We start from the raw sequence: 27141 nt of genomic DNA on the forward strand, positions 1-27141 counted from the left end.
AGGTTGTCTTTTTTAACATACATACATAATAGCGAAGCATACCTTTTTCATTCGCAATTGCGTAATTCATACGACATTGATATACAACTACATCTAGGGGGGTAAACCGCCATGTGTAATACGATCGTTTGTGTGTGACCAGTGCGGTCTGTTGCAGATGCCGAGCTGCACGAGCGCAAGGATGCACTCACCAAGAAACCCATAGACTACGACCAAGAGGAGGAGACAAGGAAGAAGGAGACCTCCAAGTGGCTCGAGCATCACTTCGGAAGCGATTCAAGATCGTCAAGAGATTCCATAGGCGACGAGCTGGACGAGGGACCAAGTACTAGTTACTTCAACGTGACCATCAAATCCCAGCCGACGAATCATGCAAATGCTTACACCGAACCTCCACCACCTCCTAGAGCCAAAAGCCCTCCGCGTCAGAAGCCTTATGTGGCTCAAGTGACGTCATCTTCGAGGGTTTTCGTCCCATCTCCGGAGCCGGAAGTGACTCCTACACCGACTCGCGTCAAAGGATACTTCCAAGGCGTCAGCGAGTGGTCTCAGCGTAGAGCAGAAGAAGCACGCAATAGAGTAGATTCCCCACCATCTCCGGTACACCCTCGCAATTTGAGATCTCCGGCTTTGCAGCGAGACGATTCGGCGTATGTCTCGTCTTCTACGGTTAATACTCCGTACAGACGCACCAGTCCTGAGAGAGCATCTCCGTTCCAAAGCCTAGATAGGCGTGACAGTTCAGAGCGCGCCTATTCGCCTTACCGCTACAAGCAATATAGGCAGGACGAGAGGTGTCCAGCACCTCCTGAAAGAAAGCGAGCTATGGAGCGAAAGCAGCGTAGTTCAGACGAAAGCGCTAGATACGACAGCGGCTATAGGAGTCAATCTAGAAATGATACATACAGAGGAGAAGAACCAGCTCCTGATTACTCCCCACCTAGAGGAAATGGAGCATTGAGGAGGGGGAGTTCCAAATCACCACCTCGTTCGTCTCCAGCTCGTTCTCCGCAGTTGTCTAGAGTTAGCCGAAAGCCTACACAGCGGACTAGATTTGCACCTGAAGAGCCGCGGCCAGCTGGAGAGCGGCGTTCGGTGGGGGCAGCCATCGGCCAGTCGATTAGGAAGCTGGTAGGGAAGATCCGGTCTGCCAGTCAAGAGAGGCGGGGCAGACAGAAGGGCAAGAGGCAGTCCAGATCTCCATCTCCGAGACGAGAGGGTCAGTTGAGCTCCACGTATCAACAGTACGGCAGTGTGGACAGTGACCCACCGGCAGTTGGTCGTCAGCATACTCGAGCTCACCACACCCAGTCCAGTGCCAGCTCTGACATGGAGCGACGTGCTCCTGCTTCGCCTCTTCAGAGGTACTATCTTGGAGAAGATCCTTTCGGGGGTAGCATCTACGGAAGGGAGAACAAATACGACGGAGCCAGACCGCACAAGACACCCTCGAGGAAGACCTACGTCAATGGACACAACGGCCACAATGGACATGCTACCAATGGAGATGATCACAGGTATGATTATATTCATATTTTTTATTTATAAGAATTTGATTGATATATGACAAGCCATAGTATTCCGATTGAATCTGATTTGTTTACAAATGTAGAAGCAATTTCGATAGTAATTCAAAACTATTTGAATTTAGAAAAATTACAAAGCGAAAGATTTTGATTGAATTATGTCCGTTGAAAGTTATTGCGGATTCATAATCAATCGTATCGAATTTTTTTATTAAACTTTGGAGGACATCGTAGTAAAAAAATCAATTTATTGATTTAAATAATCATTCTATGAACTTATCCGAGTATTAGTTTTTGTAATTTAATTAAATTACGAAATATGATTGAATAGACGGCGCATTAAATTGATAATAACATCGTAGCAAGTTTTAAATTGATTTTATTTAAAGGTTAAACATTGAACGCCTATGCAGGAAAAAATAAAACAGTATAAGCATAATTTATTTCTAGTAAAAACTCGTTTTTCTTTTTTGTTTAAATGCGTCGTTTACAAATATATAAGCTAAATCCTAAATGGATTTAATGATCAATGAATGTATCGCTGCATTTTATTCAAATCACAATCAATCACGGTGTTCTAAGAAACGGACGACAAATTCAATGCCAATATTGCGTCACGGTTAAAAATAACAAAACGACATAATTTTTAATACATGTAGGTAAAATAATAAAGCTTTTAGACCCGTTTAATAATCAAGAGAAATTTAAACTTTCTCCAATTTAAAAATTCCACATGTAGCGTGTAATTACCATAAAGTTTAACTATGTATGTATGTACATGGCGGTGACTTCTTCTCGCCTTTACGAGGAAAAAATACGTTTTCGTCGATTTCACATCCATCAATTGTTATCTAAATCGTTTTGTTTACTTCTAAGAATGTCGGACGTTCTTCAAACTTCCCATTGAGCTTTGATATCTTCGAGCGAAAACTGGTTGTTATCCATTCTGGCGTTCGATTGCTGTGGCCAAAAATTTTTCGGCATTTTTACTGTGGGAACTATCAACTTGTTTTATCGATCGTCGATATGATATGATGACGTGTATTTGCCACAATTTATATGACCGTAAATGGTGATCTTAAATGGTTGTTAAGATTTCCTCTGGTATTCTTCAATTGTTCCGCATTCTGCAAGGTGGCCCTCGTCTCTTGCGAGTTGTAATGTATTCAACGTATCCGATTCGACACCTACACCTAGAGGCTATCGAATGTATATATTCTGCATGCTCGTTTATTTTTTTTTTGATTGTCAATGTTTTGCGATTTGTTGCGATTTTTTTTCGTGAATTTCGCATCGTCGATCTTGTAGGAAAAACGACGCTTTTCCGCCCACGCGCGGTGCTTGAAGTTTGTTTGCAAACGAGAAGATCTGACATCAAAATACACTTCTTAATGTTTCAATTGAGCTAATTACTCAGCCGTTTGTATATTTGAAATATGTCGACGCATTTGATTTATGAAATTTTGTTAGATTTTTCCATTCAAATTTGGATCAATTGTGAAAGTTAGCACATATCGGAAACAATTGCAAGGGAAAACCGGATATTTAATTGCTTTTTCATTACATTTTTAAGCAAATAAAAAAAGAAATTTACGAAAGTATATTTAATTTATATTATAGTGAACATGCGCTTTGCTTATAGACAGTTTTATAAAAAACAATACATTATTATATATGAGATAGATTTTGTGATCATAATATTATTGGTACTGCAATTACCTTAAGTGTAATTGGAAGTTGTTAATTCCAATAAATAATCTAAATTGTCAATTTATGTATGTATGTATATGTTTAATATGTACATATGTATGTATATGTTTAATTTCTCAATATTCATGTACATATTTATAAGCATTCAATATGCATATAATTTGTAAATGAGCACTTACGTTTTATTAGCATGTTCATAATTGAACGTTTTGCATAAATATCAATCGGATGATCACGATCGCATGAAAATTTATAACTCAAATGTAATAATACGAAGTGGTAATAAATTCACCGGTCGTTCACAATCTAGAGCATTTTTATGATCTAGTAAATCAATTTGTTATAACCGAAACTTCACCTTGATGTCTGTCAGGCATAAATTCTTGCAGTTTTGAGAATGTGAAAAATTTCTCGATATTAATTTTGTTTCAAAATACGGTAAAGGCATGCAAAAATCTACTCGGTCACGATAGGTATACTTTATATGCGTATTTTATACACAAGTTTTCATTAGCCTCGACGGCGACTTTCTGCATATATTTATGAATAGTGTATGTGTGTGGAAACCAGTATCGAAAACTGGATATTGAAATGAATTAGTCGTTTATTGCCAAATGAGCAAATTTTTATTTTCAATTTTTTATTTGTACATTTAAGGAGTAGAACGGTAGGAAAACTTTGGCGTGTAAAAATTAAACTTATTTATTTAATTTTTTATGTAATCTGATTTGTAAATTGGCGATGTAATGCTATCACGTGGGATACGAATTTAGAGTGGGAGTGTCGCATTTCTGCTCCCAGATTCGATAGTCCAGTTTTACCACTTCTATATAAGTCCAGGACAGTTGTACTGATCTAAACCGTATTTCGATCAGAGCTTTGGTACGTTCGAAAAATTACTTTGTAAAATTTCTAAAAAAACATACAGTTTTTGGTTGTAATTAGTCAAAGTTAAACATTGACACGTTCGTGCAATGCGTTGCGAAATTTTTTTGAAAGTTTTACCATTCATTGATTTGAATACTCCTACAATTGATTTGAGACGACCGTATACTAGATAAACTGGGCTAATTTCGGTCGAAACAATGGTCTATCGATTCGGTTCGAATTTGTCCATCATCGAAAGCTGATTATTTTCGCGTGTGCGATTTTTGCGTCTCGGGTTCTGTTTTTGCTGCCCACATTGGAATTGTACGACGTGGGCAGACAATCGTCTACCAGCGATTATCGTGCATTTATATAACATCGTTGTCTCCTCGCTACGATCACCTTGATGGACCGAATATGGCCGCCGAGGATTGCCCTAACATTTGCGACGTTTAATTCTGTGATCTTATTGGTTTTTTTTCCGAGTAGGATTTTCGTTGTGTCGCGTGTGCCTATGTAATTATTTTAGTTTTGATGACGGTTCTGCTAACGAGGCAACGGTTCAAGGCCTCGATGGACAGTTTTGAGGCCTGGTTTTTTCCATATGGGTAATACGTAAATAGCGTTTGGAGGGAGTGTAGTAAATTTGAAGTTATTTACATAAAGGTTTAAGGTAGTATATACATAGTAGGGCACACAAATCAACATTATAAATATTCTAAAGCACTTTATTAGACTATTTTTACTATACATACATATCTAGTGCTATGGTAGGTTGCCCCAAGGTGACACCTGTGGTCAAATTTTATATATAAGTATTAAAAAATACAATACAATAGCGTCGTCTATGGACAAACTGGAACAATCAACAAATTCGATATACGATGAATTTGCGAGAAACACATTCTACATACAATAATATGTAGTATGTATACAAACAATAATATGTCGTATGTAGGTAATAATATATGTAGTATGTAGTAATAATAGTATGTAGGTAAACATATTTTATTTTAATATCAATAAATTCTTTATGAATTTGCGAGAAATTAAAAGGAGGGGGATGCCGTTTATATCAAATCCAACACAAAAATTAAGACGGTCAATCTGGGTTTTAATAACTGCCCAGATCTCGCCAGCATTGTATATATGTATAATCAAATGATTACTCGATTCTCTTCGGGATTTGAACCCACGACCTTCTCTACTGGTAAACAGTGATTTCACCAGTGAACTACGCTGTGACATATAGTCATACAGGGGTAAAAAGCATGATTGTATGACTAAAGTTCAAAATTGCTTTAAAAAAGAAGGTGGGCAAGATCAGTCATAATTTATAATCTATAATTTAAAAACCTATAATTTATAATCCATCCGCTGTAAGAAAACACTCGGGTAAAATGCACATGCTGTCTTTTTAACCCCATCTCGACTAATATAATTTCGTACTTACAATGTTATATTGTCTATACGAAATCCTACTGGTCTTCCTGCAGCGGATGGATTATAATCACTTTTATGGTTATTTCAAAGATTGAGATCTCTATGAGATCAGAACTATTTTTTGGTGAAATATACATATGGATACTGATAGATATATTTATAGTGTTTCTTGAGAATTTTATTTAGGTATGATTTGATTAGCATGGTTCATTTCAATATATTTAAAATATGATAAAAATTGTAAAATAGCATATTTGTATAATTAAAGTAAATATTAGAAAAATAGAACGGTGTATTTCAATATTTATTTATATTATGTTCGATAGAAGAAGTACGTATGTATGTACATACATATGTACATACTTAGAAAGTAAATCAAAGTTAATTTCATACAGAAAATGATAACGATTGGAGATAAAAAATTTAAGGATTTAAATGAACAAATGATTTTATGACTGCTTAAATTTGGACGTGAAAAAGTCAATAAGTTATAAATTTCTATCAACAAAATGGTTTCAGTGTGTTGTAAAACCAAATTCAAAAATCTAAGCACACATTCATAATGGAATATATTCCTAATATTCGTATTTCAGGCGTGCACTGATTGAATTTTAAATTATTCGAATGAGCGTGACACGAAAAATAATCACGCAGAACAGAGCGAAATTCGCAGAAGAATCACAAAAAAAAAAACCACTCGGCAAATAGAAGTCTATTTTTGCACGTTACACACCCAATCCAAATACGTAAAAAATGCAACGACCGTGAAAGTTCACCGTGACAAGATAAATATATGGAGAAAAAAAACAAAACATCGAATTTAAACCGATCTCGATATCGAATCCGAAAGTGGAACGTTCTGATGGAAGTGTAATCAACCATGCTTACTTTGCAAATTTCGCCAAATTCATTTTAAAGTTTACAAGTTTGGTTCAAACGTCGTGATTGAGTGCATAATTGGATTCGTCCAACGATCCATTAAATTTTTCGACTGCTTAATTCGACGTTGTCAAAGCTCTCCTATGAATTATTCGAATGTGTATGTATGTATGGGGGGTTTTTTTTTTATAGATTACGACTATGCAAATATGTCGTTAATTGCGCAAAAGGTACAATTAATCCACCTGCGCAAATCACCAGATTAATCTGCAATTATTATATGTATGTACATTGTAAATGCAAATACGGATTGTTATTTTTCTACGTTCTAAAACCACATAGCGTCTCGCCTCAAAACGAAAATATTCAATAGTGTTTGAACAACACGACAAACAAGAGTGCATTGAAAAGTTTGTGTACCTATATTATTGGTTTCCCACGGTTTTAACCTGTTTTGTTAATTGGTCCATCAAGTTGTCCATTGTTTGAATATTTTTTGTATGTACTATCTAGCGGTATGTGTTTATTTTATTATATTATTTTGAATGCATTCGATTGGATATGCTAATTCTTGAGGAAGTCAGTTGAAATGAATGTGTTGATTAAATTATACATAGAAAGGAATATGATTGCAAAACCAAAATAGTAATATTAACCTTCTAAAGTTACTGTAAAAAGTGGAATATTATAAATTCTTAGTGATAGTATGAATGTACTTTCGAAAACGTAGAAGTTTTTATTAATATAATATTTACACACTTAATCGTATTCCAATTCTTTGATTCTTTCTGAAATCAATAGCATACAGAGCTGTCCTCTTAAAAAGTAAAGTTTGTTAATATGTTAGGAAATTAACAAACTTTTTTTTCTGTTCTTTCAAGAGCTGCTACATTACGCATATAAATGTACATAACATATATCAAAATAATGAAATCATTTGCCCAAGGAATGGTACACAGAGAAAGAGAGTAGTCTCTTTATGTGTAGTTCCTAGAAGATCAGTCATGGATCTTAAATATATTTCAACAATTTCACGTGTTTGATTTTTAATTGTCATTAAGGATAACAAACTTTTCACAAAATGAATTTTGGTTGCAAACATTGTTTGTCCAAATTTTAAATTTTGGTAGAACTGTTTCAACAATTAAATCAGATAAATTGGCAAACTATGATAGGAAACGATCGACCAAGGAAATGAACCCATGACCTCTCAATTGAAACCGTTATCTTCGGAGATATATAGGTACATAGGTGATATTGGCCCTTTTGGTATGGTGCATTAAATTTTATGTACATAGAAATCAACTTTCACTCGTCTATATAAGCAGCTTAATTAACAAATAAATTGACCGTGGAACTTTACTTGTATTAATTTTGCCAGCAGAATAAACTAGTGGTTAGCATATAATGCTTTGAACAGAGTGGTCACGGGTTCAAATCCCACTGGTTTCTGCTGGCCAAACCTTTGATTTGTGACTCCAGGTCGTTCTTTTCCTATCAGAGTTTGCCAATTTATCTGATTTTCATTCAAACGGTTCCAACAAATTGGCACCCTCACCCACTTTCTCGCAAATCTCGAGTTTTCAGCAATCTCGAATTTCGCCGAATTGTTTAAAAATGCTGCAAATTTACAAATTTGAGCATAGATGTCTCTGTGGGTGTTAATTGATATGTATTTACTTTGTGTAATACTTGCATCAACTGTACAATGTTTCTAGTCTTCTAGAATCTTCTAGTTTCTGGTATATGTATATAGATACAAAAATTAATCCGATTTAGTTGGCTGTTTGGGAGATAATTGAATTCAAAAACTTAAAAAAAAAAAGGACACCTATAAGGGGAGGTACCATTTCCGGTCATCTTAAAAATTTGAAAAAATTAACGTCGTGTCGATAAGAATTTCAGTAACTGATACTAAGTTTCAGTTCGATAGGATTAACGGTGTTCAAAAAATCCCCAAAATACACAGACACACACATTTTTTCTAGATCATGAAAACGTGATCAGTAATCGATTCTGAGTTCGAATCAGTCAAAATCTCGAGTTCGAATTTTCGCATGATCACAAAACTTCATCTATTGTTACTACGTACATAGATAAAGTAAAAATTAATAATAATCTAATGCAAAATGACAAGATAAAAAATGATGAAAAATTAAACGAAGCAAAGTGGCAAATTGGACTCGGATCATTACAATTTACAATCGTATAATATTACTTTTGATTTATTACAAATTCGGTACATTTGGTCAATCGTATTCCTATTATGTATGCGCGAAAGTGGTTTCTTTCCGAATAACCATTTGGAAAGCTCTGATTATTAGATGGCTACATTCAACGCGAATCTTAATGCAGTTTCGAGGGAGTGACCGGTTTTAATTTGAAAAAATAAATAACGATAAAAAAAAAACAAACAGAATCTCTTTTAATATAAAAATGTTTGACCGTGTGACCCCCTTGTCAGATTTATGTTTTATGTTGCGGACACTCAGGTGTTCGAAAAACGAGATTTTCCGATGCGCATTTCGATATTGCACATTATTTTAACGACGCGGCTCGGAAAGGTCAAAAGGTTCTCACGCAGATTGGTCAGAAGATCGTTTACTGCCACCGCATCGTTAACATGTCCTTTTAACAGTACGTTGTCATCGTTTCACGACAGTCGAACGCACTGCGAATTTATCGTTTTAATTTCGCCAAAATTTTCCGATCCGACGTGCCACATATTCAACGGAGAATTCGCACACCTATCTACTTTTACCACCTACGCCAGTGCGCCATGCCGAATTGGTAAAGCCCGGCATTATTAATTTTAACGCTAATCGTGCGTAGTAGTAGTGTAGTTATTGTGTTGGATTTTTTTCTTGTCCTGTTACCGGTATAATACATATAATATAATAGCCCTCAAGCTACGGTGCGTTCACATTTCTATTCGGTTAGTACGTCGTGCCACTTAAAAACGCAACTTTTACTTCTTACGACTTTCTTAAATCAAAACAGAACATTCTTCAAGGAGTGTGTAAGATGAACAGTTTTGTTGGATTGCATTTTGATGATATCATCATTAAAGAACTGGTATTCAAGATGATTAACGGGGTATTCTATAATACTAATATCATGAAGAATAGAAAAAAAATCTAGTCTAGTAAGAGTTAGAGAGCTTTACTAACTATAAATATTATAAGCAGGATCACATGTTAATAGAAATAGCATCGATCCAGTTGAATTTACTGTGATAATATTATAATATATATGTATATATGTATATACATATAGGTACATATGTACATTTTATTTTTATTTTTAATACATATTATACCAGGAAGGCTTTACAGGTAAACCCCAATGCGCGTTCCTGGCCAATTACAAACAATACAGCATTTTTATTATTAAAGTCGCTGAATTACGATACACTGAAAACTCGCAAATTAACGAGACATCTATGAATTGCACATTAATCATACTCAAATAGTGGTAACATAGTAGGTAGGAGGGATTTTTAGCCAATTTTTAATCGGAAACCGTTTCAACAACGAAATCAGAGAAAATTGGCAAACTCTGATAGGAAACTATCGACTATCGAGTCACAAGTATCCAGGTCTGGCCAGCAGCACTACAGATATACTCAGAAAAATTCTTTTCAATCGAGGTCAGCTCATGGGATCGAACTCGGCGCCTCTTGACGCTAAGCAGAAACTTAACGACCGAGCTATGCTTCTGGCTAAATATATGTATATTACAGTCCAAGTATTCACTCCGGTCCATTCGTAAACATACCAGTTTGTTCATACATGTACAGGTTATAGTTTAAATTCAATAACATCAAATAAGCTCACCAGGTGTTGCATGAAACTTTTGATTTGTCAAAACCTCTGAGATGTCAAAAAGTCAGGTATTTAAAAGTGAAATACTATAGATGCCAAATTACAACGTTGCTTTGATTTCCGTTTCCGTTAATTTTTAAAATATTGCAGTAAGTAAGCAGTGTTTTCAACTCATGTTTTGTGTACTGATGGTATTTGCTACTTACATATATACAAAATTTTGAACATAGGTGTCGCTTTGGGCAACCTGTAGTGGCACCCATGGTCGAGGTTGATATATAGTATATAAATAAATATACACAAAACTTTTATGGTTTCAATCTTATGAAAAAAATATTGAAATACTTTATATGTATGTACCTACATAACAATATACAAACAGGTAATAAGCTAAACATAATAAATATAATACTACATCTAGAAACTGTTGAAAAATTTATATATTCGTATCTTGGATCTGCTATTTCAAATGATGGTGGGTTTGAACTGAAATTAAAAGACGTATTGTAATAGCCAAAGAAAATATGAACAAAATACAGAGGTGTGACAAAATTGATAGACCACGTGAACAATTGTAATATAAATTAGTAACGAACAAAAAAAGGTTTATTAATGAAATAAAATTTAAATACATACTTATGTTGTACTTAAATAAGTCTTATGTGAAATAAAATATTAATTTTTTTCCCGAAACGTACGAACACCGTTAAAGGCGAAAAACTGCTAATTGACCGATTTTGCATCCCCCTTCGACCCATTTATTTTTCTTTTCAACTTGAGTCACTACCTGAACCCCAACTAGCATAATCATTCTTAAATTTCACAAATTTTTGTTCATATTTGCATTCACTAGCCTGTTTTACTATTTAACCTTAGTGGTCCATCCATTTTGTCACACCTCTGTACACAGAGGATGGTAAAAACGATTGAGATCGTGTCTGATAGTTTGTGCATAAACAAACTAGCTCATTTGTCAATTTATTGTTTTGTGTACACTATATCTAGCCAGATTGGTTTACGTATGAACAAATTAGTATGTCAATGAACGAACGAAATGTACACTTTGACTGTAACTTATGTTTAAATTCAAACTTTAATGTATAATATTTCAGTGAATATTGAAATAATGAATATTTTGAGCTTTGAGATATTTTTCATATTCAAAATTGTAGATATTATTTTTAAAATCAATTGTATGTTGTGATGGTATTCGAAAGGAAGATATAATAGACTCTATCTTCCTTTCGAATACCATAGATAGATAGACAGACTCTATCTTCCATAGAAGATAGATAGACTCTATCTTCCTTTATAAGGATACATATTTTTTAAGTAATGAAAAAAGTGGGGGGGGGGGGTCGTAAAAATTAAAAACCACCCTGGTACTTTTTTATTTAGTACTACACCACTGATTATAACATCTTCCAGAATTCGTCCTAAAACTTTCCGAGATTAATATTTGATTAAATTGATGAGTTAAGTTTTAAAAGTTGTAGAAAATGCTTTTCACTTTCTAAACCTACATATGTTATTATTCTTTAAGCGGTTGTGTCTGCTTTTTAGAATTGAATCATCATGGTACATAATGTAATACGTTGAAGTAATGATTTACACAGTATAAATATACGGGTCGTACGATACCTTCCTTGGTGTGTATTTAAAAATAGACGAGACACCAAATAGGGAAACCCAACCACATACATATGAATGTGGAGATACAAAAAAAAAGGAAACCAAACAACTAGTGCGCCTTGGAAAATCCGTCTAAACGTCCATAACGGCCTTGCGTCTAGTTTTCCACAGTGTGCAACGAATGCACCGGCTGCTGCATCGATATATGAGTCACCAATGCCAGTGGCGTCCACCAGGCGAGACCCTGAATGGCGATCTGTCAATCACGAGTCGACCACACCGAATGCACCTGATGCATCTTGCTGCATCGCTTGCATTATGCAATCGTCAATCGATCCGTTTGCGATTCTGCGCATCGTGACTCACGATCTTGTATTTTCACCATGTTTTATATGTATAAGCAGCCGTCATATGGGTGAAATTAACTCACTACACACGTGCTTCGTTAATTGTTATGATGATATTTAATTTTAATGCAATTTATGAATGTATCTGTTTTAAGAAAAGAGCACCTCAGCGAAATTTCGGAGCTTGATGCGAAGTAGGAGTTGAATTGAAGACGATCTTGCAATATATATTTACCTATATATATGTACACACTATCTATACATTATATAGGTATATGTTACAGTCCTAGTGTACATTTTGTTCGTTCATGAACATACTAGTTTGTTCATACATGAACCAATTTGGTCAGTTTTGGACCATTTTCGGTAAAATCGTATCCTTGCTTGACAGTGATCGATAACTAATATGGGATACACCTAGGGTTGTCAGGCGTCCCGATTAATCGGGATTGTCACCAGTTTTAAGTCTCGTGTCCCGATGTCCCGAACATACTACCTCTCGGGACGCCCAAAAGTCCCGTTTTACTACTTTTTAAATTCCTACAGAAGTTTTTAGCTCTGAATTGACATAAACTATAAATAAAAAGTCGATGTCTGAACCAGACAGTCTGGTAAACACTGCAGCAATATTCAACAATGAACTATTTTTCTCTGTCTTATACTTTCTGGAGAACTATGTGTAGAAGGGAGACAGAAAATGTGTATAAGGCATCAATCAATTTATCTTGAATCGATAATTTTCTCACACTCATCACACGCAGACGCAGAATAGACACCGTCAGAACAGAAAGACGAAAAGATTTCTGTGATTTTGCTAATATTGAATATAAAAATCTACTCTCACATTCAAAAACTAGGTGGCTATCACTATTACCTGCAATATAAAGCTATTTGAAGCTTTAAAAGCTTTTTTTTTAGCTGAAGAAAAAGCACCAAAAACCTTATTAAATTTTTTCATTAATCCTCTCAGTGAAGTCTATCTTTGGTTTCTTCATTGAAATTGTAACACTTTTAATTTAAAGATATTAAAAATAAAACGGAAAAAATCGATTATAGATATTCCAAATATTATCACTTCGATTGAAAATATATCTATAGAAAAGTTAAAGATCTGATTTTATTTTGGGGGGGGGGGGAGGGGGTGTTCCGGTTTGACGTGCATGAAATCTGACAACCCTAGATACACCGTTATCGATCACTGTCAAGACAAGCAAGGATACAATTTTACCGAAAATGGTCCAAAGGGTCGTTTTGGTATAGATCACTGTCAAGCAAGGATAGATACTACCATACAATTTCAACGACATAGGTCTAAAGTGTCGTTAAGAGACGACGCATTTCACTGTGTGCCATGAAGGTCACATTTTTTCTATGTTTAAAACTATCTAAAAAAAACCACGTGCCACATTCATCGCTGTGCGATTTCGCCGTTAAGCTAAAACCAATTGTTCGTGTATGAACAAACTACTATGTTCGTAATCGAACCCGAGTGAACACTTGGACTGTAACATATATAAATATAACAATAGTAAAACTAATAATAATAGAGGAAAACATATTGATGTGGCTTATGACGCAATTTCAATGGCAGACTAGGCTGTCAGGATGCTGGGAATTTTCAGGTCCGTCTTCGGAGAGGGTCGAAATTTCCTTCGTATTTTACTTATTTCTTTTTTTATTGCTTGATAGTCTAGTCTGCTCTAAGTAGTCATCTCAGCTTTATTTATTTATTTTTATATTATATATCAGAATTTATATTTACAAGGCGAAACCTATGGCTAAATTTGTACATATGCACTCTATGTAAATATATAAATTTGGAATTAAATTAAAAATAGTTGTGACAGATGAGGGTAGGTGGCCAATTTGATAGGAGCCGTTTCAAAAATAAGATAAATTAGATAAATTGGCAAACTCTGATAGGAAAAGATCGACCTGGAGGCACATATATCCAAGGTCTGGCTAACAGCACCGGGTCAGGGTTCGAACCAGTGATCCCTTAGTTGCTGGTTATTTATTTATAAGAACTAGAATATGGATGTCTAGCTCTATTGACTGAATCACTCAATTGAGATACTTCCAAAAGGACGAAAGATTTTTTAAAGACTTCTACTATATTGAAACATTAGTTTACAAACAATATTCTCTAAGCCCATTTAACTTAAAATAATGTAATTAATGTTACAAAATATCAAAACGTTCCATTCATTGATAATTTATCTCACTTTTAATTGGAAATTATTTAATTTAAAAAATATATTCCTGTTATTGTCAGAAGTTTGAAAGGTTGGTTCAATACAATGTTTGCTTTCAATAATAAACTTAAGGAACAATATTATATTCATGATACTCAATCTTATTATGAATTATATTATATATATATATATATATATATATATATATATATATATATATATATATATATATATATATATATATATATATATATATATATATATAAACATATAAATTAAAGTTTGATGCATTTAATTAAAAAAAAAACAAACAGAAATATAGTCAAGAAAATAAATAGTTAATCAATCTTATTATGAATTATATTATATACTAGTTGTTTTACCCGGCTTCGCTCAGTATTTGTGATATAGTCAAGAAAATAAATTCAAAAAAATATATAAATAGAACAAAAATTAATTAATTTCTTGTTCTATTTAACTATTTTAATTACGAAATATGTTTCCTTAATTGCGATTAGTTAATGTCAATTAATGTTGCAAATGATCATAAAATTAGTTAATTAAAACCTGTTTGAGATTTACATCGAAGCCAATTGATTAGGATTTCAATTAAGTTTTACATATAAGAACAACAGTTAAAATGTCATTTCCGTTTTAAGGAAGTTTGTAATACGTAGTATTTACAATACAAATGGAGCTGAAAGTCAACGTATGTAATATTTATTTATCAGGCCAAGGATTAAGCCGATATTCTTATTCAAATTAATATTATTGGATGCAATACTGTCTAGGAGATATACGATATATTTAAATTCCAGTAATGTGCGATTGAGCCGCAGATAAAATACTCAAAATAGTCACTTTGCCAATCACGCCTACGACTCCTCCTTTTAAGTGAACGTTATAACAACAAATAAATAATCGATAAGGAGTTTATTGTGAAAATAAATATTATAATACACACACGCACTTAAGTTGATTATAAACAATATGAAGTGAATACAAAAAAAAATCTGATCTTTGTATGTACCGAACGAAAAAGTCTATTCTTTGAATGTATTTTATGCTCAATTTGATCAAATTATAATGATTACCATTTTTATTATTCATTAAAACCAGTCATAAACGATGGTTTGCTAAATTAAGCTGTATAATACTTTTTTTAAATGTATGTATGAATGTTATGCTTTTTATTTTATTAATCTTTATGGTTTTCTTTGTTACAGGGCAAACTTCACCACTACTTTGGGAAGATTCAGTAAATCTACGAGCCGTTTAACACACAACGGTCACTCGTCTGATGATTACCTACGCAACTCTCAAACGCTTCCACGAAAGCTCGTCGATGAGCAAGTCCACACAAAGTCTTACCATCAAGCATCAGCATCACCGTCGAACCGACAGTGGGACAACGACCGCTTGACGAATAACAAGAGATCGTCCAGCACGATCAACGTGTCCATCGTCAACGTAACACCGCCATCTTCATCGATCGGAGTCAACAGCAGACCAGTCAACGGTGCACCGATACAAGGCCCAGTTAAACCTGCACGGACTTACAAAGCATTGAATCGGAGCAAAAGTTTCAACGTGCACGCCATGGAGCCGCTGAACGACACACCCAAATCTAGTTACTTTGGCAATTCTAACCGATTGAACAGTTCAAATGTCTACAAATCCAATCCACATTTGAGCCGACTGGATGAAACTCCTGAACAGTTAAAGAGTCCGGGTATTGTTTCGATAATAAGCAGAAGTCAACGGGATCTGTCAGGAGCTGTACGAGAAGAAGAAGAACAAAAAGAGAATCTTCACAATTCGAGATTCGCAAAGAAGACTTCTTACACTAACGGGTATCAAAAGTCACAGGACAACGGAATGATGCATGACAAAAAGAAAATATTCATGAAAGGACTATTGGAACGGGCTCCAGAACTATATCACACACTTCAAGACGGAGATGAAGTCGACGGTTTAAACGGTAGAAGCAAATCACCGATACCAGCCTACAACGGAGTGAAGAACGGCTATAAGAAGCAGACATATTACGAAGATAACCATTACAAGTCATCGGATCCATACAGGAGAGATACTGGGTCACCGTATCGGCCAATAAACGGAGTCGACAAGTTCAAATCAGCCGAAGGATATAACAATAGCCCGCTGTATAGTGTCGTTAGGAGGGGAAGTGCAAACAGTGATAATTTTTCTGAGACATACCGCACGACGTCCAGATCAGATGATCCGAGAAGACCGAGCGTGACTAATATGGTTCAGACTGTGTCTAAGAAGACTATTCCGTCGATGGATGGAAGGAAAAAGGAGACGATCGAGTCGACTGAGACTACGACTGTGACGAAGAGCCGCTATTTAGGTGAACCGATGTCCAATTTGAAGTATGTTGAAAACAGTGGAAGGATCAACGGCTTCGATCCTCACAGAAGAGGCAGCGGACACTCCTCGATAAACGACAGACGCGGTAGCAACGGTGTCGTCATCGAAGTCAGAGATTATAGGAAGTAAATTGTAAGAAGTTGAATTGAAACAAACTATATAATACTTACCAGTGTTAACAATTCAATTTGTAAAAGTCAAGTTCTTCAATATATTAATATTTCAAAATATAATAATATAATATAGTATACAATATGCAAAAACCAATAAATAATAAACTGTTATATTTGAAGACGACGATGACGACGATGTGGGGTGAAATTTTATTTTATAAATAATGGCCATAATATATAACTTTATTATTTGTGTATACATTTTTGTAAGTGACGCTGAATCTATATTTTATATATATATATAATATAATAGTTTTATAAATAAATTAATAATTATTAACCGACACATTTAAAAAATTGGCGTTACGATGGTAAACCGAATAATAAAATTAAAATAATAATTTTCTATTTGAAATAATCTCACGCAAAGTATGAATATTTCTTTGAAATTGGATCAGTTTTATTTTTTGTGAATTTATATGTCAAAGTAATTGTTGCTAATACATTTATTATTAACGACTTGTGTAAGTGCAAATTTTTTTAAAAATTAAAAAAAAAAAAATCTTGCAGTCACGTTTTAATCAGTTGCTTATAATGTTATATTTGTTTACTACATTTATAAGAAAATAAAAACTATGCATTGGTCTTTGTAAATGTGCCAAATTTATATGAATAAATATTTCAAAAATGTACCTTTTTTTATTCGATATTTTTTCTAATATAAACTGCTCAAACATGGATAATTCAATAGTAAACATTAATTTATTTGAATATTAAATTACAGCCAATCAGAAACGAGTTTGATGAAAAATAATCAGAAACGAACTAAAAACACATAACGAACGGTCTTTTTTATATATACATATGTTACAGTGAAAGTATTATTATTAGTGTAATTATAATTTCACTAGTGAGATTATAATTTCACTAGTGAGATTATAATTTCACTAGTGAGATTATAATTTCTCTAGTGAGATTATAGCTTCACTGACTCAAGCAGTGATTACAGATGTAACAATAGAATTACAAATTCACTTCTCAATGTCTTTGAATTTATAATTCGAACGCTAATGCACCATGCAATAGTACTACCAATCCTAACCCTAAATAAATAAAACCAACCCTCACTTAACCTAGTATAAATAAGTGTTGGCTGATAAGATATTATGATGTTGGCTTCTGCATCCAGTCCCACATATGCAGTATAATAAAAAGCCAAACAGAAACCGATACCATTAAATAATCTTAAAATAATGGCATTTCACTATAACCCAACTGTCAAAAATTATAATTTCACTAATAGGGGCCAGTGAATATGTAATTTCTTTAGTAAAAACATAACTATACTCAGTGAAAATGTAATTATATATGATTTCACTGAAACGTCAATGTAATTATAATTTCACTGTGACATACATATACATTATATAAGATTAGGAATGATAAGTCGAAGTCAAATTGTAGCCAAGTAGTTACTTCAGAATCATTGAAAATCTTCAGACTGGCACATCTTATTTTTATTGAAGCAGTTTTCAGCATATTTATAGATAATATAAGTGAGTAAATAATAGTACTTTGATTCAGAAATAAAATAATATTGCTTCTTCTTTCTCGTTTGCTCAATGCTGAGCGTCGTAGTCATTTCTAACATCTGGAATGCGGTGGACGATCCATCTCTACTCTTCCCGGTCTTGCACCAAGTGGAAAAAAATGTTTAGGGACAATCATGTCAGTTCTTTCATTTGATACCAACTTATGGGAGACGTCTTCCATCTAGTGTTCCGATGAGTACTAGCTTCTCTGGTGACTACCAGTAATATGGCCAAATTAGGAAAGAATCCTTTTTCTACTAGTTGTGGAGTCTCTGAAACTGCTATCTCTTTAATCATGCATCTTGCAGTCTATGGAATGCATAGCATCTGTCTCCAATACTACATCTCAAAGGCATCTAACATGTCCTTTCACTTTATATTAGCGTCCTTGTCTCGACTACATACAATACAATGGGGATCACAGAAAAAATAATATAATATACACAAATTGCATGATGATGTTAAGCATTGAAAATGTAATAACAATTAAGTTGAAATAAAATTGGGGGAAGAAATTGTAAAATCAAAGCAAATGTTAAAAAAACTTACATTCCTTTATTCAGTACTTTAAATTATGTTTACATTTCAAGTATCACAACTACCCTAAGATATATTAAGTTTGAAAATAATGGAAAATTAACACAATTCTTAGGATCTGCCACCACTGGCATCATTCAACCGACTCTCATCTTTCTCGCAAACTTGCATTAAGTTGAAAAGAAGTTACCATCTAACAATGAAAATTACATTTACAGGATACTAAGAAATGCTCTAAACTTCCAGATATGATCGTAAATCATCGTACAGACATAATATAAAAAACATTCAATCATACGAATTTGGTTCCGACGTAATTAAAATAAAACAGTAGTAAGCTCATTAACACGTATGGCATATCATATATGTAATATTTTGAACAACACTTTGGATATACAAATAATACATATGTATTAATAAATCCGCAATGAATGAATAATTGAGATTGGGTTTGTGAATACATTGAAAAACATCGTGAGAATTTAGGCCTTATATAGACAATATATCTGCAAGTTTTGCATCCGCACAATAAGGCTTTCATAGATACATTATTTAATAAGAAGCGTATTATAAAATTAAACAGACGTTATTTCAGACGTGAAAAATAATAAAACCTTAAATTACCTCATTCAAGATCACCGAGAAAGAAGCGCGTAGATTACTTTTGCAAAACATAAACGAAATCTATTACAATACTACAACAATTCATTTGAATCCGAAATACTTTCAATAGAAAGTACATTCAATAGAAGTGGGGATCGTGGGTATATAAAATAATGAACTATACGACAATGATTGAACAGTATAGAAATACACGTATCACAATAAAGTAATATATTTATATTTTACGAAAGTCAGATTACGATTGAAGAAAATAAGCACGTCTTCTCAAAATAATTAATAATGTCTAAAATATGAGATAACCTGGTCCGAAAATAAAATATAATATACGATACTTAAATTATAATACGTTTTGGAGATTTTAAATAATGTGATTACATTTAGTTAAAAAAAGACTGGATGATTTCAGTGTACGACGTGTGAAATTCCTTCTTCATCCCTTACTCTGCGGCCGCCATTGCCCTGGCTTGTGCTCGGACTCGCTTATCATATTCCAATCTATTTTGGCTGCAAGCACATTAAAACAAAGATTAAAATCAAACATACTGGAAAGATAATATGCACACGCATAGAAGTGAACCAACCAGTAAATGGTGTAAGCTTCGGCTTGTGCGGGATCTTTCACGTTGGGTTCATTTAGTAAGTCTTGAATGCCCAATAGAATCTGTTTAATTGTGATCGCAGGACGCCAATCTTTCTCCTCGTCCAGCAAGGAGAGGCACACGGTGCCCGAAGGATACACGTTTGGATGAAACAGTGGCGGTTCGAATTTGCATTTAGGGGGACTTGAGGGATAGTCATCTTTGAAAATCATTCTGAGTTTGTATAAACCGCCTTCCCATATGGTCTGAAAAAATTTAAATGAAATTATCAATAATGTACGTATATATATACATACGGCGATTATCGAGAATGTGATTTAGTCTACTCACCGATTTCTTTCCAGGTATAGCACATTCCCAAGTCATTAAATTCAGTGTGCCATCTGGGTTTTTCATAGGTCTGGCAACAAAGCCCTGAAAAAATAAAACATAATTTGTTACATTGGACGTTGAATGACGAACTGACGGTGTTTTTGCAAGCTGGTCAGGATTTCTGATATGAATTTACTTTGTGACTCATTCATCGATATTGGTATATGAATTTGAAAGGTTATCAACAGGTTAAAATAAACTGCAGAGTTGCATTTAATCTGTTGAAAATATACAGGTTTGTATCGTGGCTTAAAACCGGTTTCCAACTATTTTAGTGTCTGTTTTGAGCAACTCTCATATATTTCATCTACCCATTTTTCAAATGGCTTCATTGCATTCCTTCAGGTACTATCCGAGCATTTTTGTCCGTTCTTTTAACCCATTGCCATTTCAATCTTTTCATTCTCTCCACCATATCGACTATTTGCCATCCACGTATTCCGTTTCCTATATTTTATTGTAATGCAGCTCCTACTGTATGCTCAGCATAAAGAGGAGATATAGAAAACGGAATACGTGGGTGAAAAGTGGATATAGTGAAGAGATTAAAGTGGAAATAGGCGGGTCATATAGCAAGAAGAATGGACGAAAGAAGTTCTAATTGAACGAAATTAGGAATATGTGTTGGGTGAGATGGATGAGGATTGCACAGAACAAAGGAGAGGCTGACCTCTGGACCTTCATCTAGAAGTGGATGGCGAGTGGATGTAGATGATAATAATATTTTGCATACTCTGGGTACATTGGGCTTTGTGTAACATTTTGACATTCGAACAGGGCTGTGGAGACGGAGTCGGAGTATTTTAAGGGGAGTCGGAGATTCGTACTCATTATTATTTTCCGTAATTCATAGTATTACAGCATGTGTCAAATATAGTCTCCAATTTTATTGAAGTATGTAAATCTACTAATAAATTGAAATTTAATAACTTCTTTATAAAAATCATGAATTTAAATAAAATCGTCGAATTGCAGGTATTTTTATGTGTTTTCTATACTATGAATGTATTTTCTTTTTATTTATACCTATTTTATTAAAAATAATTCAATAAATTGGGTTATATGTCAATTTTTAAAATTTTTTATATTTTGAAAATCGATATAATTTTTACTAGCCTCTTATTACTTCACTTTCGATTTTTATTACCAACAATTTTATACGTTGGCAAGAAAAGTAGATCTTACTAAAATAGTTTAAGTTGGAGTCGAATCATAAAATAAAGGCGGAGTCAGAGTCGGATTTTCACTCCCACATGAAATTGATTGAAGATCTTTTTATTTAGGCAAAGTGGAAGTTTTTATTAAAAAAAAAACAAACAGCGTTCATCGCTTTAATACACTCCATCTATATTTCATAGTTCTCTTTATTTCTTCCGGACAAGTCAATACTTCATCCTAAATACATATAATTGCCACCAGGCATACGATAACTATTATACATTTAGTCTCATCTATGTCAATTTTTAGTATTACTTAACCTGTCCAGTAAAGTACTTAAGACCATTCACACTGATTTTACCAGGACAGTACTGGTGAAATCAGTGGTTCGGTATTTCGGTTATCTGTCCTGGTAAGTCATGAGATAGTGCTAGTACACTTTGTGTAATGGAATTTTTTTTATCTAGTACACTTTATGATGTTTTAAAAATAATTATTAAATACACAATAAGTGTTTTAATAACATATTTTATTTTTAATTTTACTATTATGCTTTACCCAACCTAAAAAATTGTTAAAATTTCCAGATTTGCGAAGTCTTCCATTACAGAAAAAGTCTGGGAAACTCTGTAATAGATGGATAAATATAGTCTTCGGTGAAAATGATGTCTCCTACAAAAATATTGGCAAATTAGTTAAATGTTGTTTCCATTTATCAGGAACAAATGCACCAGCCGACGGATTTTTTTCCTTGATGAACAATATATGTACAGTTCAGTGATAGAACGAAATTGAATGTTGAAATACCTTAAAATATTTGCTTATCACTTAGTATAATTTTAACTGGTCTCGTGTAGATTTCGTTTTTTTATAAGATAATTTTTTATAAGAGCATTCAAGAAAATTAATTAATTCGTTTTATAAATGTGCGTCCATGATTTTTAATCTTCGCTTTAAATAATTGAAGCACACTGTACTCTCGATTATCCGGGTGCGGATCATCCGTGCTTGAAAAATATTAATTGATGTTTTTTTCTTTTATGATTATGAGACGCACCGATTTATTTCCACCGTAAACATGAATGTTATTTGAAGCAAATGATGTCACACAGAATTTTTTTTCGCTTCCCCTTTTAATGTCTTTTACTATTGCGTTAATTCTTACAGTTGCTTTTGATCAGCGAAGAAGTAACAAGTGGGTGTTTTCAGAGCAGATTTTTTCGAAACATACGTATGTTTAATTATTTTCAATTGCTGATGTATTCTGCATCGAATTTCGAGAATATTTGCAACCCGATCAATTTATAATGCAGATGAAACAGGCCTGTACTGGAAGTGCTCGCCGACAAAAACGCTGGCTTCAATAAGAGAAAAATCCACTCCCGGACATAAATCGTCTGTATAACTTGGACGTGCGAATTCGCTTTATTGTCACGGATATTCCATTGGATCCGTATTGTTGAAGCGTGTGGAATCAATGGTCGACTTGGGTATCACTTTTGATCCTCAATTCACCTTTCACAACCACATCAAGACAGTCGCTGACGTTTCCTTTCGTCGACTTGCATTTGTCTTGAGATATGCTAGATTATTCTCCAACCCCTTGTCTTCTCTCTTGCTCTTCAACTCGCTTGTTAGAAGTAAGCTAGAGTATAATGCGATTGTGTGGAATCTGCATGAAGCAAACTACTCTCTTATTATCGAAAAAGTGCAAAAAGCATTTCTTCGTTTTCTTTATAAGAAAGAGTATGGGTACTACCCATATCTCTATCCTACTCCTTTCCTTTTGGGCATGCTTGGGTATAATTCCCTTGAACTTCGGAGAAACTTCTCGTTAATTCGTTTCGTTCTCCATCTATTGCGTGGTAATACGTCATGCCCGTTGTTGCTGGAACAGTTGGGACTTTATGTCCCTAATAATTATGTCCGTGGTAGACATCATCATTTGATGGTTGTACCTGCTGCTCGCACAGTTCTTTTTCGAATGGCTCCTATTCCAAGAGCTATTCGACTTCTCAATGAAATCGTTGCTGCCGTCCCTGAATGTGATATTTTCCACCTTGGGGAGCGTAGATTATCAGATGTTATTTAAACATATTTATCTGGTAACCTGCGCTCATCATTACTTTCTTAATTTGAATGTGATGAATGAGTGGAATCTTAATCTACTCTCTTCCATTTGGGCCTCGCTGTGATTTTATTTTTTATTAATATTTTGTTGATTTATTTTACTTTTTCTTTCTCCTTTGTACATTTTATGTACTATTTTATTTGTATTATTATTTTCCTTTTGTTACTTTTTATTATTTTTTTATTCTGCTTTCTAATTTTTCTGTTTTTTTTTTTTACTTGTATTATCTTTGTTAAATGTAGGCCATTATGGCGCATTAGGTTCTTCCTGTAATGCCACAATGGTCCAAAACTATTAATAAATAAATGTGTTGCGGAAACGCATCTGGAACTCATGAAATGAAACTTTTGATGATTGAGAAAGAAAAGAAACCTCGATCTTTTAATGGAACTGAAATGAAAATTCTTCCTTTCGATTATTATAATCAGGAAGGGGGATGGATGAGAGGGAGATATTTGAAGATTGGTTCAAAAATAAATAGGTTCCAGAGGTGCAAGATTTAAAAAAAAAAATAAGGGATTGCCATAGAAAGCAGTATTGTTGTTAGATAATGCTCCTTCTCATCAGAACTAAATCATATTGAAAACAAACAATGGACTTATGGTTACAAAATTTACGGTATAACACTAGTACTACATAACTACTTATCTACTTAACTATGAGCGTTTTTCTTAATAAAATTATGAAACAAAAATTTGTGTTGTAAATATGATATGATATTCGAAACCATGTCAAAATTTGATAATTCGGATTATCCATGACCGTTCTCCCCAGCATTAGCCCGGATAATCGAGAGTGCACTGTATTTAGAAATATGTTTTTGGAAAAAATGGTCACCTTACGATATACTGATTTATAAACGTCATATGTATATGTAGATGACCTCAATGACAGGGATATCGTATGTATGTATATATGTGTGTATATTCACCATCGCCAGTGCGAATGCAACATTGTAAAAATCCTTTCATTGAAAACATGTGTTTTGTTATGTTTTAAATTGACACTTTGTAAAATAGAGCTATACATTAATTTGTAAAATAAGAGCTATATATGAAGGGTTTTGAAGGGGAGTAAGGGGGGGGGGTGGGGGTGGGGCACTCAGCCGTCACAAGGACATAACCTAGAAAGCCATGTTTGGAGATGCGGCGGCTGGCGATGTCGAGGTGGGGACTCCGCCCTGTCGGTGGGGCCCCACCGGGAGGGGAGGGGAGGGGTGGGGACAGGGAAAAGCATGCACGAATGACGTATGAGAATTGGTTGACTCACGAAAGGATGATCCCTTCTCCAGGCCTTGCGCTCTTCGGCCAGCCGGGCGCTCGCGATGCCAGACATGTTTACGTTATGACGGGACGATGACGATCGTGATTGTCGACAGTTTGAGGAGCTGCAGCAGTTCAACCTGCGCTACAAATAGACGGCAATTCTCCCGCGAAAACAAGCCGCGTCCCGCCGCGCTCGCTCGCACTGACACAGCCACACATCCGTCCAACATGGCGGCTGTACTACTCTCTTTTTACAAAAGCGTCAATCTGATTAATCTAGCCAATTATTACGCGTAAAATAATATAATTTAATTTATTAGCATTATATCTTCAGTATCAAATGGTGTATTGTTGGTTTTTTTTTATTCAGTACTGCTGCCGGACGTCGATAATGGCGCAAATTTACGAATGTGTCGGTAAAGCGGTGCGCTGCGTTATCGACTTGCCGACTTCAGTACGGAATGAATTTGATCGTGCCGTTAGATATAAAACGTTTCTCTTTGAAATCAATATGCGTTTCATTCTATTTTCGATTGAAATAATTAAAAAAATATTTAAATTATTTTTTTGAGCCATTTTATATATTATTTCGAGTAGTTTTATTGTATGCGTCATGATGTCTGGGTGGGATTTGGTCTAAACGCATTCATTGACGACACGCTCGCGCATATGAATACTCCACGTTTACAACAAATTCGCCACGTTTGCATTTTTTAAATTGCCGTATTTTGTGAAAATTGATATTGATTGCGTACAATTCAAAGGTTATCGTTGTTTTTAGTAATATTATAATATATAGAATAGATTTATTATCATTTTTTTTTACTGTTTCAAATAAAATAAGTATAATTATAAAATGATTTATAAAGTTAGTACCATTGACATTTTTGTTAGGAAGATGAAATCAACAAGTAACCAAATATAAACGTAAACAAAGGCATAAACACTAGAGAACATCTGTGTGACAATTTTGATATTACGAGATCGTAAATATCTTGTCCTCTCGACAGAGGTTTGGAACTTGGATAATCGCGTAGAAATCTAAGAAAGTTATAAAAGCCTTACGACTTGACTGATAGATATTTGGTCTCAATTGTACAGATATTGAGTACAATTTTATATAATATTTAAAATACAATAATATTCAAATAACCTTATCACCAGTAGATTGTATCTTTATATTTTTATATATTTTTATATTTTATACCGGCATATAAAATTAATATTTATTACATATCAATTTTGTAACAAAAAAAAAGCAATGTGTATATACTTATGTACATACATATATACAATCTGCAATATGTTTGGCTTCATTTTTATATGTGTCTCGTCAATGTCTAAATGCTAGGTACATATATGTATATCAGATATGAAGTTAATTTGAAAACGTCATTTGACGTTGTTGCATTTAGGAAATTACTTCAAGTAAATTGACGATGATTGACGTGATGACAGTAATAACATTTTTTTCATTATTTGACGTATAAATGAGTTTTCTTCGGCTTCCCCTTTTTCGAGACATGTCACAATTGCAATTTTCTCCCTTTATATTATGATAATGGGCATATCAGGCGTTGCCATAGACTAAATTGTTGGTTTCCACGGCTTAATAAACAAAATAGATTTATAAATAACAAATTTACTTCTCATGTAGGTTTTTTTTGGGTATGGTATGTTCTGCTTGAATTAATAAATAATATGATACTTATGTATGTATACTTTAATTCAACATTTTCAATTATATGTATATCTATGTACACACATGTACATACATACATACATATAGTAATATATAGTGAGATCTTAAAAGCTGAAGTAAATTATCAAAGGTGAGGTATTTCAGGATTACTATAAAAAATTACATACTTGTGTACTAAAAAGTGGGTTTACAATCTAGGCCACGAATCCATTACTTTAAATTACAAAAGAA

At 34.0% G+C, this 27141-nt stretch overlaps 2 protein-coding genes across 7 annotated transcripts in view; one reads left to right on the forward strand and one right to left on the reverse strand.

Annotated features, from left to right (window-relative positions):
- chas (chascon) overlaps window positions 1–17086 on the forward strand; it is a 113510-nt gene extending 96424 nt beyond the window's left edge. For all 5 annotated transcript variants that reach the window (XM_077435094.1, XM_077435090.1, XM_077435092.1 and 2 more), the window contains exons 10-11: window positions 158–1517; window positions 15650–17086. In XM_077435094.1, the coding sequence (XP_077291220.1) occupies window positions 158–1517; window positions 15650–16946 (2657 nt within the window). In that variant the 3' untranslated portion in view covers window positions 16947–17086. The remainder of the gene's footprint in view (window positions 1–157; window positions 1518–15649) is intronic.
- A 313-nt stretch (window positions 17087–17399) lies between these two features.
- lwr (ubiquitin conjugating enzyme lesswright) lies at window positions 17400–25620 on the reverse strand. 2 transcript variants are annotated; one of them, XR_013260863.1, is made up of 5 exons: window positions 25213–25620; window positions 20613–20696; window positions 20265–20527; window positions 17879–20187; window positions 17400–17837 (listed from the first exon to the last, which is right to left on the reverse strand). XR_013260863.1 is itself a non-coding variant. In XM_077435227.1 (4 exons), the coding sequence occupies exons 1-4, from the start codon at window positions 25276–25278 to the stop codon at window positions 20121–20123; spliced, it is 480 nt and encodes a 159-aa protein (XP_077291353.1). In that variant the 5' UTR covers window positions 25279–25620; the 3' UTR covers window positions 17400–20120. The 2 variants fall into 2 exon arrangements, 1 of the variants encoding a protein (XP_077291353.1); XM_077435227.1 differs by having other exon boundaries at window positions 17400–20187.
- Window positions 25621–27141: the final 1521 nt, after the last annotated feature.

The sequence above is a fragment of the Arctopsyche grandis genome, chromosome 7, assembly GCF_051622035.1.
Source record: "Arctopsyche grandis isolate Sample6627 chromosome 7, ASM5162203v2, whole genome shotgun sequence".
In the NCBI taxonomy this organism is placed as follows: Eukaryota; Metazoa; Arthropoda; class Insecta; order Trichoptera; family Hydropsychidae; genus Arctopsyche; species Arctopsyche grandis.